Here is a 22,120-nt window from a genome sequence, read left to right as displayed (position 1 = left end):
ATGATTATGGCTTACAGCTTATGAAAACCCCAAATTAAATATCTCAGAATTTTAAGAAGAAAAGGATTTTAAATACAGAAATGTCAGCCCTCTGAAAAGTATAATCATGCATATGTACAATGCAATGAGTCTATATAATATTTAAGTTTAACCCTTTAAGTTGAATTACTGAAATGAATGGACTTTTGCACGATATTCTAATTTTTTGAGTTGCACCTGTATAACACTTTATATTGCGTATGAATTGAGGCATTAACGATTCTGCGAGTGTCAGGCTCCGTGTACTGTGCACTATGGACTAGTAATGTTCACAAGTGTAGATATACATTTGAACTCTGGCAGAAAGTACAGTTAGATTAGCAATATTCAATCAAAACCGATGACTAACGATGACTCTGTCTGATTGTGTTCACTTCCCCCCCCCCCCCACCCACACACACCAAAGAAACACATGATAAGGAACATCTTTTTTAATCAAGTAACACAGTCTCAAGTGTTAGTAGCACAAAACACATTAATCAACCACAACAAAGATTGCAGAGTCTGTAGAGAGAATGTAGATGACTAGAATGGGGAAGTGTAATACATTGTGAATTACAATCTGACATTGTGAATTATAACCCCATATAACATTACAAACAACTATTCTATTAAAATCCCTGCATAGTAAAATTACCTATATAAATTAAGGCATTAATTCACAGTTATGGACAGACAGTCTGGAAGCTGTTTAGTAAACATTATTTGAGGATAATATTTCAGTAGTACAATTCAATAAACACCTAAATTAGTTACAATAGTTACACTTCAAGTAAATCAAAAGCGCCCAAAGTTATTTCAATTATTCAGTCTAATTGAAGTTAGATAAGTGTGTCTCCTGTATGAGTAAAACTGAAAAATGTACACATAATACTGTTTAGCATTTCTGTATAACACATACAAATAACAATCCAGTGATGTTATAACTATGGTAGTGGTGCAAGCGTTAATCAAATTAATATTCAAGACACCACAGGGATCATTTGGAATCATCTGCAAAGTTATTTGGTCCTGCTGATATATCACAACATTGAAATGTAGTTATTTAGTAAACAACATCTATGTCACTGTGTCAATAAACCTGCACATTTCAAGTTCCAATTCAACATCTCATGATGTAAAAAAAAAAAAGGATTTGCACACTAGTCTTGTAGTACATGTGAGGTGTGTGTCTCTTGAGTTTACAGAGCATGCGTTAGAGCGATAGAGCAAGTGAGGCCTTTGCCGAGTCAGAAACTGATATCTGTGTCTGTATCATGTCCTTCAAACCATATGTCTCATTCACACACATATGGTGGACCAAACACAACAACCTTGAATAACAGCAGCATAAACCCTAATCTTAGACAGAGTGAATGTATTTGTATAGTTGAACACACACACACACACACACACACACTTTCCATTACTAGTGGACTTGCAGTCCTTCAGGTTTGAGTATCATTGCTACAATTGAACACAGGGGGGCAGCACCTGCTGCTGGACTGATCTCTAGCAGTCAAAGAGCAGTAGAGAGACAGTCTTGTCTTTCTGGTCAGGTGACTGTCCGCTATCAGTCTTGTGTCATAGGCCAGGTGTCCATTGACGAACAGGCTTACTTGCCAGAGTAGTAGTTGGTCGGCACGAAGGGCATCTTACTGACAACCGCCTTAACCGCCTTCTTCCTCACCTCCACCTGTATAGCCGTTCCGTTCTTGCTGTATGCCACGTCCACGTATCCCATGGCAACGTTCTGTTTCAGGCAGGGGGAGGGGCAACCACTGGTGACTTCACCTGAAAAAAAAGGGGGGGGGGTGAATTAAAAAAGAGAGCAGAGAGTGCTCTACAATGAATATTCTCCATTGAACATGGTCTTTAGCCCAAGCTTAACCAGGGTCCAGATTCATTATACTAAGTCACTATAGGAGCTTCTCTGACCTATGACCTTGCCATCGGCGCTGAGGATGGGAGTGTGTGGTCTGACGGGGGGCCCGGTGGACACCAGGCCCACACGTTTCCTCTGGGTCTTGGCTTTGATCTGAGGCACAATGATCTCAGCACCGGGGAAGTCCCTCGTCTGGCGCCGACGCTTGCCTGTGTTACGCAATCACACAACCGCATGATTAAACACAACCAACACACACACACACACACACACACACATACAACATGAATAAACACACGCAACACACACACATGAACAATCACACAACCACAATAATAAACACACACAACACAAAGATGAACAACACAACCACATTAATAAACACACACAACACACATAAACAATCACACAACCACATTAATAAACACACACAACAAACACATGAACAAGCTCTAATCAGTACACAGTACACACACATACAATATTTCGGGGAATACAATAACAATTGTACGAGACCCCTGAGTTCCACTAGAATAGAGTAGAATATAATAGATGTATAGAATTAAATAGAAAAGAACATGAACCACCTATAGTCAAATAGAATAGAATACAGTCAGTCACCTGTGGTCAAATAGTATAGAATAGAATACAATAGAGACGCCTATAGTCTAATAGAATATAATTAGAATAGAGTCAGTCACCTATGGTCCATTAGAATAGAGTCAGTCACCTATGGTCCATTAGAATAGAATAGAGTCAGTCACCTATGGTTCAAAAGAATAGAGTAGAATAGAGTCAGTCCCATATGGTCCAATAGAATAGACTAGAAGAGAGTAGAATAGAGTCAGTCACCTATGGTCCAATAGAATAGAATAGAGTAGAATAGTCACTCACCTATGGTCCACACCAGACTGGCCTCCACAGGAGTGGTGGTTTCATCAATGTCGTTGCCGTAGAGACATAGTCCCGCCTCCAGCCTCAGACTGTCACGTGCGCCCAGTCCGGCCAGTCTGACCTCGCTATTGGCCAACAGACGTTCCGTCAGGGCGACCACACCCCCTTTGGGCACTGAGATCTGAGGAGGAGGAGGAGGACGGCGACAGAAAAAGTAACCATACAGAAGAGGTTGTATCAAGAGGAACTGGATCAGTTGCATCCCAATAAACGTAATAATAAACCAAATAAATCTTCTCCTCCAATGCATTTTTAAAAGGAATCGATGACAGACTATTGGGACTCGCCCATCATTTCACTAGAGGTCTAATGCTTATTGCATTCAGACAGGGGTATTTTAAGAGAAATGCACAGGGGCAACCAACCATCCACCACCACCACCACCACCACCATAGACTCAAACACAAGGAGAGGTTGCCTGGACACAGATAAGCCTACTGCATTTTAAGTGGAGATTGGCTTTTGAACATGGTCTTTCTTGAGTCCAGGACGAGGCTTAATCTGGGTCCAGGAAACCAGTCCTATGACCATTTTGGGGGTAAGAGACTAAGACACACCGCAACCCCATCTTCCCTGGTCTAAGTGGTTACTGGTTAGCGTGAAGGGCCTGGGAGTAAGGCAGTAAGGGGTTTCAGCGCAAGACAGTCTGAAGAGTGAGGCACCTCCACTAAGACCAACCTCTACCCCCTTGTCCTCCCAGGTCTTATTGCCTAGAGTGTAAGGGGTGTAAGGGGTGTAAGGGGTGTAAGGAGTGTAAGGGGGCTTAGTGTGTAGGGACTAGGTTTAAGAAAGGGTTAGGGTTAGGGTCAGTGAGAGACCTCCACTAAGACCCACCTCCACCCCGTCCTCTCCAGTGTATCCACAGCGTGTGATCCTGCAGCCCTGGATGCCAAACACCGTGGCCAGGGTGCTGGTCATGAAGGTCAGCTTGCTCAAGTCGTCTTTCAGCCCCGGCTGAAGCACCTGGGCCATGGACGGACCTTGGGCGGAGGGGGGAGTGGATGGACGACATGGAGAGGTCATACACATGGAATGGAATGAATCATTCTAGGAAGTAAAAAAGTCACAAGGTTTTCTTTGCTATTAGACCAAAACCTTGTTGCCATGGAGAGCTCACCTTGAAGGGCAATCAAAGACTCCTCCAGAAACTCCAGATCTACATCATGACCAGCAGCCTTGAACTCTGCTAGTTTGGCCTATAACACACACATAGAGAAGGGATCAGATACAGAACACACACACACACACACACACACTCACACACTCACACACTCACACACTCACACACTCACACACTCACACACTCACACACTCACACACTCACACACTCACACACTCACACACTCACACACACACACTCACACACTCACACACTCACACACACACACACACACACACACACACACACACACACACACACACACACACACACACTCACACTCACACTCACACACTCACACACTCACACACTCACACACACACACACACACACACACCATGACCAGTGACAAGCCATGACAAGCCCACACAGACAAGGGATCAGTGACTGGAAATACACACACAAACATAACATTAGCCATCACAGTCTGGTCGACAGATCCATCAACTTGGGACTCACAGACAAGCACACATATGCTTCCTGGTGGTAACTGGCTGAATTGCAGCTGCCTGTCACACCACTGCTCTGCTCACCTTCATGTTGGCAGAGTCCTTGTCGGCACAGCCAGCATTGGACACCACGTAGAGGTAGCCCTGGTTTGTCTTGGTGACAATGAGGTCGTCCAGAATCCCTCCCTTCTCATTGGTGAAGAGGGAGAGGGTGCCCTGGGGAGAGAGAGAGAGTGGGAGATCAATTTGGAGGTGGAGAAACGTTTGTGCGTTTCTGTGTGTGTGTGTGTTTATGTATATGTGATGTATAGACAGGGTTTCTTTCTCACCTGGTTGTCCTTCAGCTCTGCAATGTCCCCAACAATCAGAGACTCAATGTACTTCACTCTGTCCTTCCCATGGACTTTGCTCTGGAGCAGAAACAGATTAGATGTTACAGGGACAGCTAATGGAAGAGGGTTCAAATACAAGTGTACCTTCAGCTAGATGAGGTACACTTGAAGTCGAAAACTATTTGAACGACCCCCCCCCCAACTCGTAAAGTGGGTAACTCTGATCATCCTCAAGCTCAGAGTTTCCGACCTGTAGTTCTCTAACATCATGGCAACTAGAAAGCAACTGCGAGCATGGCAGGACTTTCAGAAGCTTACACTGAAGGCCAATTTAAAGTTCTGCGTCGAATTTACGTGCGTAGCTTCCGTTCCCTACGTAAGGGCTCTCGCACTTTACACTTCTGCGTAGGCCGTGCTGCAATTACACCGTCACATCGCTAGGTGGCAGTGTGTTTTCTATGCCCCTGTGCTGTGCCTCTTCCGGTTAGGAAGTCAACGGAGCTCAAAGCTCAAAGCGGCATAATAGCGATCTTTTTGTTGTTATGCTTGTTGTAAATAAAAGTTCTATGATGCATTGAAATGACATTAAACTAAGATAATACGATGGTTATCATCATTTTTCAAATCTTTATTAATAAGTAATTACAGAAAAAGTAAATGACATTTCTATCATGGCTTCCGCATTTTGGCCGACGAGAGTCGGAATCTTGTCTGAATCATGTGCTACCAAGCGGACCAATCACAGAGCTGACGCGCTGACGCGTACTTAGATTTTTTGAGAGGAGCGCGTCAAGGCTACGCACGGTCACGCGGGACTACGTAAGCTTACACGTAGCCTACGGCGTCGACTTTACGCAGAACTTTAAATCGGCCTTAAGTGAAGTGGAAATATAACAACAATGTTTTTCAAAGCTGTTGAATATACCTTGCGGATAGTTTTTTTGCATGAGATGCATTTTGGCGAGTTGTTCATTTATATAACTAGCCAACGATAGCCATCACCTGTGGGCATTCATGTTGTTTGGAGTTTTCTACATCAAATAACTTGACTGCTCCAAACTTGGCGGTCCAAGATCACAGGTGGTAATTCAAAGTTTCCCAGTTGGTCATGAATGCACCATAAGACACACATCAGCCAGCGGTAGCATGCCTACAAAGGGTTTACTACCATGGGTTACTGAACTAACTGTGACTGTTGCAATCAGTACAGCATCTGATTCTTCCCATGAAAACAAAACAAAACTCAATTTCCCATGGACACCTACCTAGTAGAGAGACCCCTCTCACCTGTAACATGACTGACCCTACCTATGCTAACCTAACCTGCACAGAGGAAAAACTCCCTATTTCCCATGGACACCTGCCCCTCCCTCTCACCTGTAGCATGTGGCTGACATCGAAAATGGAGCAGTGTTGGCGGGTGTGCATGTGAGAGATGATGTGGCTGTCTTTGTACTGGACCGGCATGCTCCAGCCCGCAAACTCCACCATCTTCCCCCCCTGCTGCCGATGGAAGTCAAACAGCGCCGTCTTCCTCTGAGCCGCCTGCCGTAAAACAAACAGAACAGCATGTTGTCAATAAACATTGTATAGATTATTAGACTGTTAGAAAACACTGTTACTAATCCTGGAGTTAATTTATATAATCTATTTCTAATATTTGGTATTCTATTGTATCCCATGTGTAATTAATTCATGGTTGTGTGTTAGATATTATAGCTCAGAGGCTTACTACGTAAGTATAGTAAGAGCCTTACATACAGTAGCCGTCAAGAGACCAACCTTATCACCACCTTTCATATTAGGTTATTAATATCCATAAATAAGACTAATGAAGTAGCTGATAGAATCACCCGGGCTTCCGCGACCTTTGACCCTCAAACGCTGGAGCTTATCAGAGAAGTGCACTCTGGGGGCCAATCTGGCTTGTCTGCTTGTCTCTGTCTGCACAGAGCTGTGGCGAAACAAGTCCAAAGTCATCTCTGCTGCGCTGCAGTCTGAACCAATCAACACCTCCAATCTCTTCTGCCTGAGGAGAGCCCTACGTACAGACGCAGGGAAGGCTGGTGGAAGTAGAAATCGGAGGACGGGCTCCATTGTAATGCATGGATTGGCCTTGGGAGCAACATATCTCATTATGTCAACATTTGACATCTAAATCAAAACATACACTTTCGGCCTACTGTGTATACGCCAGTATATGGATGATGAATGAATGGGACTCCTATTCCTACAAATACTCCTACTGTGTGTGTGTGTGTGTGTGTGTGTGTGTGTGTGTGTGTGTGTGTGTGTGTGTGTGTGTGTGTGTGTGTGTGTGTGTGTGTGTGTGTGTGTGTGTGTGTGTGTGTGTGTGTGTGTGTGTGTGTGTGTGTGTGTGTGTGTGTGTGTGTCAGGGCCGCTTTAAGGGGGGGCTAGCTGGGGCGGTGGCACAGGGCCTCGCGCTTTGGAGGGCCTCGCGTGAGGCAGGGTAAAAAATAAAAAAAAAGTTTTTTTTTTTTTTTTTTTTTTTTTTGGGTACCCTGGCTGGCGAGGCCCTCCAAAGCAAGGGCAAGGGACCATATTATTATTTTTGCCTTTAATACATTTCTTAATGTTCACAGATGTGATAATCATAGTCAATCATACATCTAAAATCTAGCATACCTGTAGGACAGGGAGATTCTTAGCAACAGAAAAAAGTAATTTCCCCCTATGACACCTTACGTGAAACGTGAAAAGAATTTTTGGGCGCGCGTTGACACTTGTTGTGCATAGTGACTGCTTAGTGCAACGGACAAAATGCAGAGGGAACGAGACCGAGGAAGAAAATGTTAATCGGGTGCTGAAAAAAGAAATACAAATAAAAGAAAGGAAGGCTTCAGGGCCTCGCTTAGAGGTTCGTTCTAAACATTTCTAAAAACAAGTGAGGCTCCCGTTAGCACCGAAGAAGCTAACGTTACTGCTAGCACTAGCAATGCTAGTAGTAGCACGGCACAGCCCCCCCTGAGAGGCAAAGATGATGTCTCTGAGGTGGAGGAGGACAACTGCTACACCGGCAGCAGTGGGGCTGCCCAGCCCCAGGTGATGATGGTCAGGAGTGGCGAAGTAGAGGATACGGAGGCGGAAGATGGAGCTACTCAGAGCAGCAGCAGGGCTGAGAGTGATGGAACGCAAGACGAGCCTACAGTGTCAGATATGTCATGTATGATGATCCTGGTAAATTGGCCGGTACATAATATGGACTCTACAGTTACAGAAGTGATCATTAGAAGAGGTCCCCCAAAGATGAAACCTGGATTTAGTTATCCTAAAAATAATGAGAACAGGAACTTTAGTGAAACTTTATTTCTCCGAAAACTACCAAATGGGGAAAACATAGAAAGAAAGTGGCTTGTGTACTCTCAAAAACGGGACATGTCTTTTTGCTTTTGCTGTAAGCTTTTCAACATAAAGGATAGGCCTACATGGTGGTGAGTAACATCTCTATTCATGTCAATAATGGCTTGTGCGTATTTAATGTTGGGTATGATGACTGCTTTATCCTAAATCCTAATCCTTTACGAGTATAAAAGGTTTGAAATGAAACAAACATGGTTGTAAACTATCTAAATAAGTAGATATGCTATTGTCTATCAGCACAGCATGTGAGCGCATTTCTTGCAATATATCGGTGCGTGCGTGTCGCGCGGTTATAAGTAAGTAAGTTATTTTTTATTTATTTTTTATTTTTTATAACAGTAGCCTACATCATTATAAAAGGCCTCGCAAATCTGACTTCGCACAGGGCCTCGCATATCTCCCAAGCGGCCCTGGTGTGTGTGTGTGTGTGTGTGTGTGTGTGTGTGTGTGTGTTGTGTGTGTGTTTATTCAGTGGAATTCTACAGGAGATACCTAACGGAACAGATGCCTGACTAACCCGAGCTTCTCCCGTGCTTTTAATAAAATCATCATCTGCAGCGGCCAGTGAAGCGAGGGGGATCTGTGAGGGCTGGAGGGCTGTCGGATGGGACAGATGTACATCTGCGATGCATGAGCGAGTGTGACACAAATAACTGAAAATAAAATGATTCTCATTTTTGCATCTCACTTTTCACATAAATTAACATTTTCTTTACACGTTTGACTGACAGTAAAAATGACATAATTTGATCCAACAAATAAAAAGAGATCTGAATTATTGCTTTTAAATGTCTCTATTCCCAACAAAAGACAGGCCCTCCTGCTTGTGCAAATCCTTCATAATCGTCAAGTTTTGTTGCATGGCTTTACTAGTAAGCTGCTGCAGAGATTTGCGCAGGTTCAACCTGAGGTTGATGAAACCGACCGTACCTCTGAAGTTGAAACATGCCTCGCCGCAGATCTGAGTCCAGCGCTCCGCAGCAAGCACTCCCTCGGTATACGAGAACCGAATCCGAACCGTCCGCAAGACAGCATAAGAGTCCACATGTTGTATTTCCTTTGCGAACAAAACCCAAAGACCCACGTTACAGTCACACCTCGCTGTCGCCAACTCTTTGGACTCCGCTCTTGGGAACTGTGCTTTCTCTGCAAAACAGCAAGAGTGGTCAGAGTGAGGGATTTTGGGAAATGTAGTGAATTAGGAGGATAAGAGAGACACAAGTGTAGGTGTGATATACCCAATGACTGTCTGTATGTAAGATCTGTGTAGGGCTTTTCTGATGTGATGTCACCTCTATGTCAGTTTGTCACATGTTCTGTATTACATTAAATATTGTGAAGTCATTACCTATCTTTCCACAAGTAATATAGCTTCCTCTGCTGTATCTCACACTGTAGGCCTATTCAAAGTGTGATCCTTACATTGTTGTGAAAGTATATTAAGTTATATACTCAAAGACAATATTATAACTGTTTCCATTAGAACAAAAACATATTTATATAATATGTATTTATTTATTTATTTTAGTAAACTTTCACTTGTCCCTGTGGTGGTCTGTTGCTTAATGTATCTGCTCTGCCCTCTCCAGAATAATTGTATCATTGTATCATCCTTTGGCCCTCAGGCTATTAATATCACCCCAGTCCCAGCTGCTATTTTAGGGTAGGGGCTGTCCGGGGTAGGGTTAGGAGTAGGGGCAGTTCTCTGGGGCTTCAAGAAACACAGCCAAGACTCTAAGCCAGGACGGGAGCTGTTTTCAACTGGGACTACAGGGAATAATACTCTCTATGGACGCTGGACAATTCAGAGGAATTATTACAGGCTCAAACTACTTTTGGGAATACTTTTGGGTATACTTTTGGGAATACTTTTGTTTGTGTGTCTTGATCGGATGTGTATGATCTGTTATTGACGCTTTCCAGTCTTTGTTGACAAGCTTTGGGAGCAGCCAGGTTTGTCTGAAGACAGAGACACACAGACGCACAAAGACACGCATACAGCCTCTTTCTCCTCTGTTTCATGGTAACAGACGGTAAGACCAGAGGGCAGAAACTAAAACTTGTAGCTAGAAGTTAAGTTTGTAACTATCAGTTAAGTTTAACTGACTAAGTTCTTTTGTGTAATTATGACATTGTGGTATATGTAACACAACCTTTTTGAGTTCAGAGCCAGGCTGCCTGTCTGACATAATGTATATCTGCTCCTGTTGGCTGTTCTAGTGGAAACAATGGCTGGGTCCAAATTCAGTTTCAGTTTGATAATCATCCCAAAAAGTAGATATTCATATTCTTCCCTCTCTCTCTCTCTGTTTATCTTTCTGTCTATATTTCTCACTCTTCCTCTCTCTCTTTCTCTTCCTCTCTCTTTCTCTTCCTCTCTCTTTCTGTGTGTGTGTCTGTGTGTCTGTCTCTCCTCTCTCTCTCTCTCTCTCTCTCTCTCTCTCTCTCTCTCTCTCTCTCTCTCTCTCTCTCTCTCTCTCTCTCTCTCTCTCTGTCCCATCCATCTCTCCTTCCCTCCCTCCCTGCCTCCAGGAGTCATGACGAAGCCCCCTCCATCCCCCACCACCCCAGTATTCGTCCGCATCAGTGATCAAGAACTGACTGAAATCGAGCTACATTCCGTGGAGTCCATAAACGACTTGCACCGCATCCACCCAGAACAGAACCACCACAAAGGTACCAGAGGTGTGTATGAGTGTGTGTGTGTGTGTGTGTGTGTGTGTGTGTGTGTGTGTGTGTGTGTGTGTCTGCTGTTACTGTCTCACACACACACACACACACACACACACACATATGTATGCCAGCTGTCATTTATTGCTTATTGATATGGGCTAACTGCTCACCCATTGTCCTCACTCACTAGAACTCCTTCTGTCTGTCTCTCTAGGCAGCAGACGGCCCCCTCTCCCTCATCCTCCCTCCACCAATGGGAACCTCCATCAGCGAGGCGTACCTGTTGTCTGTCAGACAGGTCATCCAATGAGAAGCCACTGGTGGGGCCGGCTCCAGGATATTCTCACGCCCACGTCGCTCCGCTACTCCATGGGCTGTGCCGTGGCTTCCCTGACGCTGTTAATACTGTTTCTGATCTTCTACTTCTTAGGTGAGAAGAACATTTGCTCTATGTTTTGTTTTGTTATAATTTCATAAGGCGTACTGAAATCAACATTCTTCTTCTTTGAAACACTACCTTTATACAACAGTATAGTGAATCACTGAATACAGGGGAGGCTGGTGGAGGTCGAAATCAGAGGATGGGCTCATTGTAATGCAAGGAACGGAAGGCATGTGTGTTTGATACCATTCCTCATTTCATAGCATGCATTACAATGGGCCCGTCCTCTGATGTCCTCCTCCACCAGTTTCCACTGACTGAATCCCAAATCAGCCGTATAGACCTAAGACATCCCAGTAGATCTGAGGACTGGATAGGTTCAAACAATATGCCATTAGCTTCTTGGCCTCCCATTGGCTTGGTGAAAATTCTTTTTTTTTAAATCCACCTATCCAATCCTCTTAGGTCTACACAAATGTATAAGGTCTCGGCCCTGGGGCTAAGGGCTAGGGGCTAGGGTTTTGGGGCAAGGCACTCTGGGCTGGGGATTAGGTTTTGATATTCTGGGCTAGAGATTAGGGTTTGGGATTCAGGGGCCGTGTTGCTGTGTTATGTGAATGACAAAACCCTAACCCTGTTTGTTCCTCCTCCAGTGCAACAGGGCGGCGCTCTGCGCTCTTTGACTGCGGCGGTGAGAGAAAGGCAGGCTGCTGCCATGGAAATCTCCCAGCTCATCCTGGAGCTTCAGGCCCTGCGCTACAACCTCACAGCCCAGAGAAACGACAGCCACTGAGGGGTAGCGTGGGTCTCTGTCTGGGTCCCACTTCTCCACCCTGTTTCCCTGAAGTGTACATTACACTTGTCGACTTCCTCCTTTGGATTTAATAGCGGTGGATTGGTGTAAGCATGGACTCTTAGGCCAATCCAATTCTACTAAATCCATGTCGCTGTCTGGGAGGAGCGATCTTACACATCTGTTGCCCGGTGGGGTTATGGATACTGGGGCTGTGGTCCAGGGGAGGCTGGTGGAGGTAGAAATCGGAGGACGGCCTCATTATATTGCAGGGAATGGAATGAGGAATAGTACACGTGTTTGATTCCTTTCCCTGCACTGCAATGAGCCTGTCCTTAGATTTCTACCTCCACCAGCCTCCCCTGCCATACATCCTGCTGCATATGATTAAACACTTGCTGTTGGATCTCACAAAAAATGTTTGATTATACACTGTATATTTATGCTGTGTTTCATTTGGCTAGATGAATATGAAACAGAATCAGACAGACACAGACAACATCCAGGGTTTTGAGTATCTTTATCTGTATTGACATCACAATAGACCACATTCTGTAACTGATAATGGATGTATTCAAAACAATTATAAAGAGATGTAACTCACTGCACATGACAACAGAGATGGTTGGAATGATCAAGTGGTCTGAGTTTCCTCTAAGTGCTCTAAAAGTGTAAACACATCAATGCTACAATGTGCTCTTGTACATCTCTTCATGTTTCTTACATATTTCACATATTTCTCTATTCTCAATTCTTGAGAAATTCTTGTTTGACAGCCACAGTTTAAACTCCAGCGTAAATGTAATATGCAGGGCAAGCTAAGGTTAGTTTGATATTTCTATTGCATGGTAAATGTCACTGTGTTTCACATTATTGCACGCGGTGGTGGAAATTACAATTTAAAAAATATTTGAGGGGGGGGGGGGGGTGAGCTAAATAAAGGCTACTGTTTCAGTGGTGGCTGTCTGGGGCTACTGTTTCAGTGGTGGCTGTCTGACACTGTTCTCCTGTCCAACCCTGATAACACTGACACAGGAAGTTGGTGTGAAGACCAGTGATGATGTCATCATGAGAGGGGTCAGGGAGGGGGTAGTGGTTGGGGTTATCGGCGTGGTGGGGGTCAGAGAGGAAGAGGGGGATCAGGTGGTTGGAGTGGGGGTCCCGCCTGGCACAACGGCCGTTGCTTTGGCAACGCTCCTGGCTGCAGTGCTGCACCCCTCTCTTCAGGGTCCTGATGTAGTCGCCCAACACAGAGTCGACGTAGTCCTTCAGGATCTCACACTGATGCTGAGGAGATGCATGCACGCACGCATGCACACACACACACACACACACACACACACACACACACAAATTAAGCAAATCTAAACAGCGTAGATACAAAGGGTAAACAATAATCAGAAATGTATACAGTGGACTTCCACAGATGTTTTCAGGGTCTGACCTTTGACCTGGAAAACTTCAGCTCTCCCCACAGCACCACCCCTGAGGCCCCCAGCGCTGCACTCTCTCCCAGGGTGTACTCCAGGTCCGACTGTGGACACACACACTTTTATTTTTTATTTATTTAACCTTTATTTAACCAGATAGGTCAGTTGAGAACCAATTCTCATTTACAATGACGATCTGGCCAATTGGCAGAACAGAGGCAAGTCTGTACACAGAACACAACACAGTATATACGATATAAAACACAACCCAATATATACAATATAAAACATGAGTGCGATACACGACAAGTATCGAAAACATCATCACAACACAGTATGTAAAGACAGCAGGGACCAGGGGGAAGTTATCTTAAAAGCAGGTGCAATGATCTGAGATAACATCTAAAAGTGAGTGTTTAAAGGTGGGTAACGCTATCAGAGTGGTGAGTTTTAGTGTCAACTGCAACGCATTCCAGTCAGTGGGGGCAGCAAACTGAAAAGAATGACGGCCAAAGGAGGTGCGGACTTTGGGGGGGACCAGAGTGATATATTTGTTGGAGCGGAGATTGCGTGTGCTGGATGAGAAGTTCAGTAGTAAGCAGAGGTAGGGGGGGGATTTGCCGATGATGGATTTATAGATGAACTGATACCAGTGGGTCAGTCGCCTGGTGTGGAGTGATGGCCAGTTGACTTGGGAGTACAGGTCGCAGTGATGTGTGTTGAAAGGGGCACCAGTGACAAAGCGGATGGCAGTGTGATGGATGACGTCCAGTTTATTGAGAAGGTTTTTGGGGGCAATCCTGTAAATGATATCTCCATAGTCCAGAATTGGCAGGATGGTCATTTTTACCAAAGTGTGTTTTGCAGAGTGGGTGAAGGAAGCTTTATTGCGGTACAGGAAACCAATTCTTGTTCTGACTTTGGTGAGTAGGTTATTGATGTGGGTTTGGAAGGAGAGTGACAAATTCTAGTACTGACCCATCCAGTGAGGTGATTTTTGGGGGACAGGAGGCTTGGGGTAGGGTCCGATTGAAGATCATGCATTTAGTTTTATTGGTGTTTAGGAGAAGATGGAGGTTGGAGAAGGCATATTGGATGCTATTAGTGGGTAGTGGTGGTCTAGTGGATAGTGAGTTGGACTTGGGATCGGAAGGTTGTGAGTTCAAATCCCGCCTGAAGCCACACCACTAGTGTGCCCTTGGGTAAGGCACTTAGCCCTCAGTTACTCCAGGGGGAATGTCCCTGTAATTCGTAATTGTAAGTCGCTTTGGATAAAAGCGTCTGCTAAATGGCAAAAATTAAAATTAATTAAAATGATTAAAGCTGAGTTGGAGGTCGGTCAGGGCAGTGTTCAGAGAGGGGCCAGACGTGTAAAGAATGGTGTCGTCAGCGTACAGATGGATGTAAGAGTTGCCAGCCGTGTGAGCAATGTTATTTATAAAAATATTAAATAGTGTTGGACCCAGAATGGAGCCCTGGGGGACACCCATGGACAGGGACATTGGGTCAGACAGCAGGCCTTCAGCTCTCACAGACTGCACACGACCAGTGTGAAGTAGTTGCTAAACCATGCCAGGCATTCCTCTGCGAGTCCAACATCCTTGAGTCTGTCAAGGAGGATGCAGTGGTCCACGGAGTCAAAGGCCTTTGCCAGGTCAATAAATACAGCTACACAGTAGTGCTTAGAGTCAAAGGCGCATATGATGTCGTTTAGCACTTCATGGGCCCTATTATGCACTTCTTAACTTGCCGTCTTAAGTCTTAATTAAGACGCACCGCCAGGTTAAGACCTACCGCCACCCTTATTATGCGCTTCATACGCGCTACTGCTATTATGCAGGTGTCGCTAGGCGCCCACACATAACACGTAAGACTCCCGTGCATATATTACTCATTGTGGGAGTGTTCATATGTTAATGAAGTGCGCTAGGCGCCCCTGCTATTATGCGATCTGACTTTGCGCCTAGCGCTAAGAAGTGGTTTGAAAAGTTCTTAGGCGCTAGACTTTGAAACACGAGCGCGCCTCCGCGGTTTGCGCATGCGCGCTGACCCACTCGGAGGCGCACTCGTGTTTCAAAACGTGCATGAAGTCTAGCGCCTATGAACTGCATAATAGCATAGCGCTTATGACTTAACGCAGCCGGTTCTTAAAGGGAATGGCACCTGGCACGCTGATTGGGTTGATTGAGAAGACGCCCAAAACACACCCATGACTAATTTCTGGGCTTAGCGCCGGGTCTTAGGCGCCCACTACCGCACGCATAATAGCAAAGTGGCCTTGACCACGCCTCCACGTCTTAAGTTTAGATCTACCGCCTCGTCTTATTGCTTAAGACTTATGAAGTGCATAATAGGGCCCTAAGTGTTGCAGAGACACAGCCGTAGCCAGATCTAAAGCCGGATTGCGTAGTGCTGAAAATACTATAGGATCACACACACACACACACACACACACAAGGATTAGTTCAAGACAAGTACTATACTATTTTAAGTGGACACTAAGTAGTAGACAGAAACCCGCAGGTACATTTTACATTTTTCCCATTTAGCAGAAGCTTTTATCCAAAGCGACTACACAATTACAGGGACAGTCTCCCTGGAGTAACTTAGGGCTAAGTGCCTTACTCAAAGGCACACTAGTGGTGGTGTTCCCAGGTGGGATTTGAACTCATGACCTTCTAATCACTAATACAACTCACTATCCACTAGGCCACCACTACCCCCTCAGGTGAGGGGATTCAGTCTAAAGCAGGAACAGAATATCCTCTATTTAGCTATACCTACCTTAGTGAGGAAGTGAAGGGTGTGGGCAAAGGCCAGCCTTGCATAGGGCATCACCGGGGTCACATGGGTGGCTGAGGGGAAGCGGGAAGCCACCCTCAGAGCCTCTAGGAGCCGCTGTCTGACCATGGCGCTAGCGTACGGGGACCCTGCCAGCCTCCTGGGCAGGTAGATGCTGGGGTAGAGAGCGGTGGACCGGCGCCACAGCCAGGCGAGCCGGTCGTTCCACTCGCTGGTCCTGGGGTGGCAGCGGCCCGTGTCGCCGCCGCTACCGGTACCGCTAACGCTAACATCAATGCTACCGCCTCCGCCGCGTCCCTCCCTGCGGTTGTTGAAGCAGGCGGGGAATCCGTAGAAGCCCCAGAGGCCCGCCGGACGCAGACCCACGCCTAACCGGAGAGTCTCCTCCATGAACCCCCTGGCGGCCTTCTCAAACCCCCTCCTGGCCAGGGACACCCGCTCCTCCTTGGGAAGCTCCGGGTGGCTCCTCCTCACCAGGGACTTGGACAGGCGGCGGTACTCTGTCTTCATGCCGAAGTCTCTCACCCATAGAGGGCGCCACTCCTCCCAGTCGATGACGGCCAGGCCGGAGAAGCCCGGCCGGAGTAGGGCTGATATCTGGGTCTGGGCCAGGGAGAGGTGGGCCTCCAGGTCTCCCTGCTGGGGGATCCCTCCGTTGACCATGGTCCCGTCCTCCCCAGAGATGTAGGGGTATAGGCCCAGACGGTCCCGGTAGAAGATGCTCATGTTTTGGCCTTGGAAGCTCTGCCGGTGGTTCTCCACGATGTCGAAGGCGCCCAGGTCGATGGTGACGTTGTGGCGTTTCTGGCAGCGAGACGTGGGCATGTTCCAGACCACGGTGAAGGCTCTGCCCTGGACCACCGGCCCTGGGGCAGACGCAGAGCCTCCATGGTCAGAGGGCTGGGCCAAAGCCATGGTGCCCCACTGTGGAGTGGCCGTGAGGAGCAGGAGGAGGAGGGGGAGGCTGGTCAGCATGGCTGGTCAACGGCCTACGGTTTGTTCTCCTAAAGAAGAGACAAATGCAGTACAATCAAGTATACACACACATGTGGAAGTGCACAAAGACATAGTATACACACACATACACATACATGGACGCACACACGCACGCACACACTTTACAGATAAAATAATAATAGTACATCTAAAAGATATTTATCAAATAATTGTTTATGTTAACATAAGAGTACTTAGAATAGACAGTTGTATCAAAACACATTTTTTAGTAGCTCGAAAAACATGAGAATCACAATACAAGACACTTTATAAAGTTCTTTATTTCAACACCAAAAGGATTGACATATGAGTCACACAGATGTGAAGCTCCACTGATATTTCAAAAGTTTGATCAAGAGAACTTAACCGTTCAATTCATCTTTTCTTCAAAGAGAACTATGTTGGCACTTCAGGCATCATTCAAGCACATGGGGTGCAGTTTGGTTCATGTATCGCCTCGGTGGAGAACAGAGGTCCCTCTCAGAGAGAGAACACAGTCCATCAGAGAGACAGACAGACAGACAAAATGTCCTCTCTCAGTTCTTGTGTCTATCTCCTGTCTACTTCCTCCTCCACAGTCTTTGGTTGTGACACATAAAAACCCTAAAGCAGCATCCTTAGACTCATGGATTGTGTGTACTGTGTGTGTGTGTGTGTGTGTGTGTGTGTGAGTGTGTGTGTGTGTGTGTGTGTGTATGTGAGAGAGGCTCACTCAGATGTCCTTGTGCATCCAGTAGATAGAAACTCCTTTAGCGTCTCTGTAGGGGGTCTCTAGAAGGGTCTGAACGACCAGCCGGGTGGCAGATTGGGGAGGGGGAGGAGGAGGAGGAGGAGGGATGGAGGGAGGGGGTTGAGGTGGTAGACCAGAGGGAGGGGGTGGAGGTGGAGGTGGGGGTATAGAAGGAGGAAGGGGAGGTAAAAGTGGAGGAGGAGGAGGGGGAGGAGGCAGATTAGGAGGTGGTGCTGGGACGGTGCTGGCCATCAGTCCTCCATCGCCTCCCTGTCCCTCCGCCTGTGAGGCTGCGCCTGGCGGCCGTGAGAACCTCTCCAGCACCTCCATGGGCATGAAGGAGGTCATGGCCCCGGCGTTCTGCACCGGAGCGGACAGGACATACCCCAGGTGGGCGTAGAAGTGCTGCTTGTCGTGTGTGGTCAGACACAGACGCTGGAACCCCCGTCCTTTAGCGTAGCGCTCCGTCCCCTCCATCAGCACCCGGCCGTAGCCCCTCCCCCGCTCCGCCTGCGACACCACCACCGACTCCACAAAGAGGGCGGCGCCACGGCCCACCACGCGGGATAGACGGGCGTGGCCTACCAGCCTCTCCTTCTTCTCATCCTCCTGGCCTCCTCTGACGACCGCTGACCCCTGGAGGAGGACCAGGCACACGGGAAACTCGTGGCAGGACTTGGCCAAGGCGTGGAGGCGGGCTCCGCGGCTCCGCTGCCATTCCGTGTTGACCAGGTCGGCACAGGGCTCCAGCAGGTCCGGCCGCTGGTGCAAGGGGACAACCTGCACCCCCTCTTCACACCTGTGACACCCCCCCTCCCCCACCACCAGGAAAGACAGGACACGGGACACCCAGGGTCAGAACACAGAGAGGTCCGCTTCTTCATGCATACCCTGGTTGTATCATCAGTAGCAAACTGCACTGTGGGAACCAACTAAAGACACTTGTTTCTTCGTCCTGTGTCAATGTCACACACAGCATCCAATATCTTTACTAGTATACCTTTTAAGACACAACCGTCCAATACAGTACATTGCTTCATTCTTAGTTAGCTAAGCTAGTCTGGATAGTAGAAGACAAAAATAAACCTATTTGCTAGTAAAAACAGATCTAAACACGCAGAGTCAGTAGGTTTCAGACTGTCCTGTCATGCACAGTATTATTAATAATAAACATTGAGCTGTCTGGTGATGTAATACAAATCCCACATCAGCAAGGATAAAAGTACAGAGTTGTAATATCCCTGACTCCCTCCCTGCCCCCGTCCTCCACCGTGTCTTTCTCCCTCCTCCACAATCTTCTTAGTATGTCATTACATTGTACCAAGTTGATTCTATACTGTCTAACAGGGGGCAACCAAACATGGGACATTAACAACACAGGTCAAAACAAGCCTGTAGATAGAGCTCAAGCTGTAAACATTTCAACTAAAGCCATGCCACAGAACACCAGTACAGCCTGGGCATACCAGGTCTCCCTCTGGGGCCAGAGCTCAGAGGTAAACATCACCTACAGAAGAACCAGGGGAGGCTGGTGGAGGTAGACATCGAAGGACAGGGCTCATTGTAATGCATGGAACGGAATGAGGAATGGTATCAAACACGTGTTTGATAGCATTCCTCATTTTGTTTCATGTGTTACAACGAGCCCTGTCCTTCGATCACTCGAGCCCTGTCCTTCGATTAACACTTATTAGTGTTAGTATTAGTATGCAACATGTGTGGAAGCACATCGTACATTACACCATCTCCACCCACTCGTGTTCACAATACATGTGGTACACAATGTTCTCACAGGAGTGCAGATTACAACAAATAAAATAAAAATCTTCTAAACTATCTATATTATTATTATTATTATTATTATTATTTATATTTCCAACCTGAAAGAATGCTAGAGAGAAGCTGACATGCCGATAATTATTTCAGAATCATCATTGGTCATCGCTAATTTGTTCACTTCAGACAGTAAGTGTTGCAGTTACATTGGTACAGTAACAGAACAATATAACAGACCTACTTGATGATTGGGAAACTCATTGACCATTCTGGGTCAGAGTAAGCAGCACACTATTTCAAAGTGAACTTATGAACTAAACATACTACAAGTCTTTGACAAAAATTGTTGTCTATCATCATCATCATCATCATCATCATCTGAGACATAAAAAAACACAAAGTAACATGGTAACACACAGCAGTTGGAAAAGCTATCATTCCTATACTTTATAAATGATGTATTTTTTAGTACGTTTGAAGTTTAGTTTGCTCCAGGTGCTATTTAGAGTGTATTCATAAACTGAGAAGTGAGGAAAAAACTTGAGCACACTGTCTTTCTTGCTACTTCACATTGATGTGGAAAATGACCAATGTTTCAGTCAATAGATCTTCATGGGGGTGGTTGACTGAAACGTTGGTATCTTTCCACATCAATGTGAAGTAGCAGAAAGGCAGTGTACTCCAGTTTGTTCCTTTTCATACATTATGTATCCAACATGCCTCAGAAGTAACTACTGCAATTACACGTCCTGTCAAAGAGACAAAACATGACCCACATTGTTAATGTTTTGTTTTTCTATCATGTATAGTGTGTTAAGACACTGGTGATAATGCACTTTCAAACTAAACAAACTTGAAACATGAAACCCATAAACTTACCCGGACGGTACCAACAGAAAACAAAAGACAAGTCATGCAGAGTGGAGAGAGAGAGAGACTATACGAATGGCATTAAACTAACAGTTACTCAACATGCAAATGAGGCTTTCTAGCACACAGGAAACATGTAGCTGGCAGATAGGCATGAGATATGACAGCACAGCAACACATCACTCACATGTTAGTAGCACATTCCAGATAAGTAGGAACACACACAGGAGAATGACTGTCGGACAATTGTGTGTTAATGTGTTCACGTCAGATTACATGTGTTGTGTTCTATATTCATAACATATTTAGTCACATCTGATACATGTGTTATAGCCTACATGTATGTATAAGATGTATTGGGTACTGATGTAGAGTTTATGTTTACTTTGAAACTAATGTTGTTTATAATGTTGTAATTTCTATTTACATTTACATATTTTAATTTTTTATAAATTATGTGTATGCAGGGCTCCCTTGTAAAAGAGACATTGGTCTCAATGGGACTCCCTGCCACAATAAAGTATAAACATAACTTCACTTATCTATGATATTCGGTTTTGATTGAATACAGCCACCCTTAATGCAGGGGCCAGGCATCATTATATGTGGACATATATTGCAAAATAACCTCTTTCCTCTGGAACATGTTTTGTGTTCCTCGTAAATAACCCACTATATTTCACCACTAAGTTTCAACAGAGGAAAGAAGTTATTCAGCAACTCATATCGAGAGCTTAGAATGATAAGGTTCTATCTCCGTTTAGGGTAGTTCAGAGATATTGAGCGTCAAAATGTTTACATTCCATTATGTTTTGTGAGATGGAACCTTTGTATTTGAGTAATTACTAACTTAAAAATGTCAACATTTTAAAAATAACACCACACAGGCATTAATAAACACCTAATGGTTCAGATTATGTAAAAAAAACTCAATTTTGACAAAAATGGAGATAGAACCTTATAATTCTAACGTCACGTCATGTCTGAATGCAAATTCATAGGCTAGAGTAGCCCTAATAAAACCCTCCAACTTCTGACCTGTCCCTGATACCATATAAGGTATGACAACAGCGGCATTCAGATGACAGGATAAGAACGCGCCCTCACACAACGCGACAGATCTCTCCTAAATGTATTTGCGTTGTTGTGTCTTGAGTCTAGCATCATAAATCCATGGTGCCATCATCTGTTACTGTAGGTTCACAATGTACAATTCTGACATTGTATCTGTGTTCAACTCCTGTACGTAGTTTGGCTGCAGACGTCTCAAACCTACAGTGCTTTTGTGCTTCGAACTACTAGCCGCACGGGGACCCTCCCTTATAGGAATGAACCACATGTTAATGTAATATCTTCTTCTTATTGCAGTATCGATATCTAACATCACAGGAATATTAGCCTATTTTTGGTTCATAGTCATAATTCTCTTTTCGCGATACCTACATTTCCATCGTTACACGCTTCTCCCAATGAAACCTCGGCCCCTTGAG

At 45.5% G+C, this 22,120-nt stretch overlaps 3 protein-coding genes across 3 annotated transcripts; all 3 read right to left on the bottom strand.

Annotated features, from left to right (window-relative positions):
• Nucleotides 1-461: 461 nt before the first annotated feature.
• amt (aminomethyltransferase) lies at nucleotides 462-9,303 on the bottom strand. Its single transcript, XM_080534125.1, has 9 exons — nucleotides 9,109-9,303; nucleotides 6,175-6,342; nucleotides 4,795-4,875; nucleotides 4,550-4,681; nucleotides 3,975-4,053; nucleotides 3,692-3,837; nucleotides 2,798-2,978; nucleotides 1,957-2,112; nucleotides 462-1,812 (listed from the first exon to the last, which is right to left on the bottom strand). Exons 1-9 carry the CDS (start codon nucleotides 9,223-9,225, stop codon nucleotides 1,634-1,636), a joined length of 1,239 nt encoding a protein of 412 aa, XP_080390251.1. The 5' UTR covers nucleotides 9,226-9,303; the 3' UTR covers nucleotides 462-1,633.
• Nucleotides 9,304-12,578: 3,275 nt separating this feature from the next.
• Nucleotides 12,579-17,254, bottom strand: hyal3 (hyaluronidase 3). Its single transcript, XM_080534123.1, has 3 exons — nucleotides 16,241-17,254; nucleotides 13,471-13,560; nucleotides 12,579-13,313 (listed from the first exon to the last, which is right to left on the bottom strand). Exons 1-3 carry the CDS (start codon nucleotides 17,231-17,233, stop codon nucleotides 12,978-12,980), a joined length of 1,419 nt encoding a protein of 472 aa, XP_080390249.1. The 5' UTR covers nucleotides 17,234-17,254; the 3' UTR covers nucleotides 12,579-12,977.
• Nucleotides 17,255-17,875: 621 nt separating this feature from the next.
• Nucleotides 17,876-20,028, bottom strand: naa80 (N-alpha-acetyltransferase 80, NatH catalytic subunit; the record flags this gene model as incomplete). Its single annotated transcript, XM_080534615.1, has 2 exons — nucleotides 17,876-18,797; nucleotides 20,002-20,028. The coding sequence occupies 2 exons, from the start codon at nucleotides 20,026-20,028 to the stop codon at nucleotides 17,967-17,969; spliced, it is 858 nt and encodes a 285-aa protein (XP_080390741.1). The 3' UTR covers nucleotides 17,876-17,966.
• Nucleotides 20,029-22,120: the final 2,092 nt, after the last annotated feature.

The sequence above is a fragment of the Nansenia antarctica genome, assembly GCF_963989245.1.
Source record: "Nansenia antarctica genome assembly, chromosome: 6".
NCBI classification, from domain to species: domain Eukaryota; kingdom Metazoa; phylum Chordata; class Actinopteri; order Argentiniformes; family Microstomatidae; genus Nansenia; species Nansenia antarctica.
This window is presented reverse-complemented; position numbering and strand designations above follow the sequence as displayed.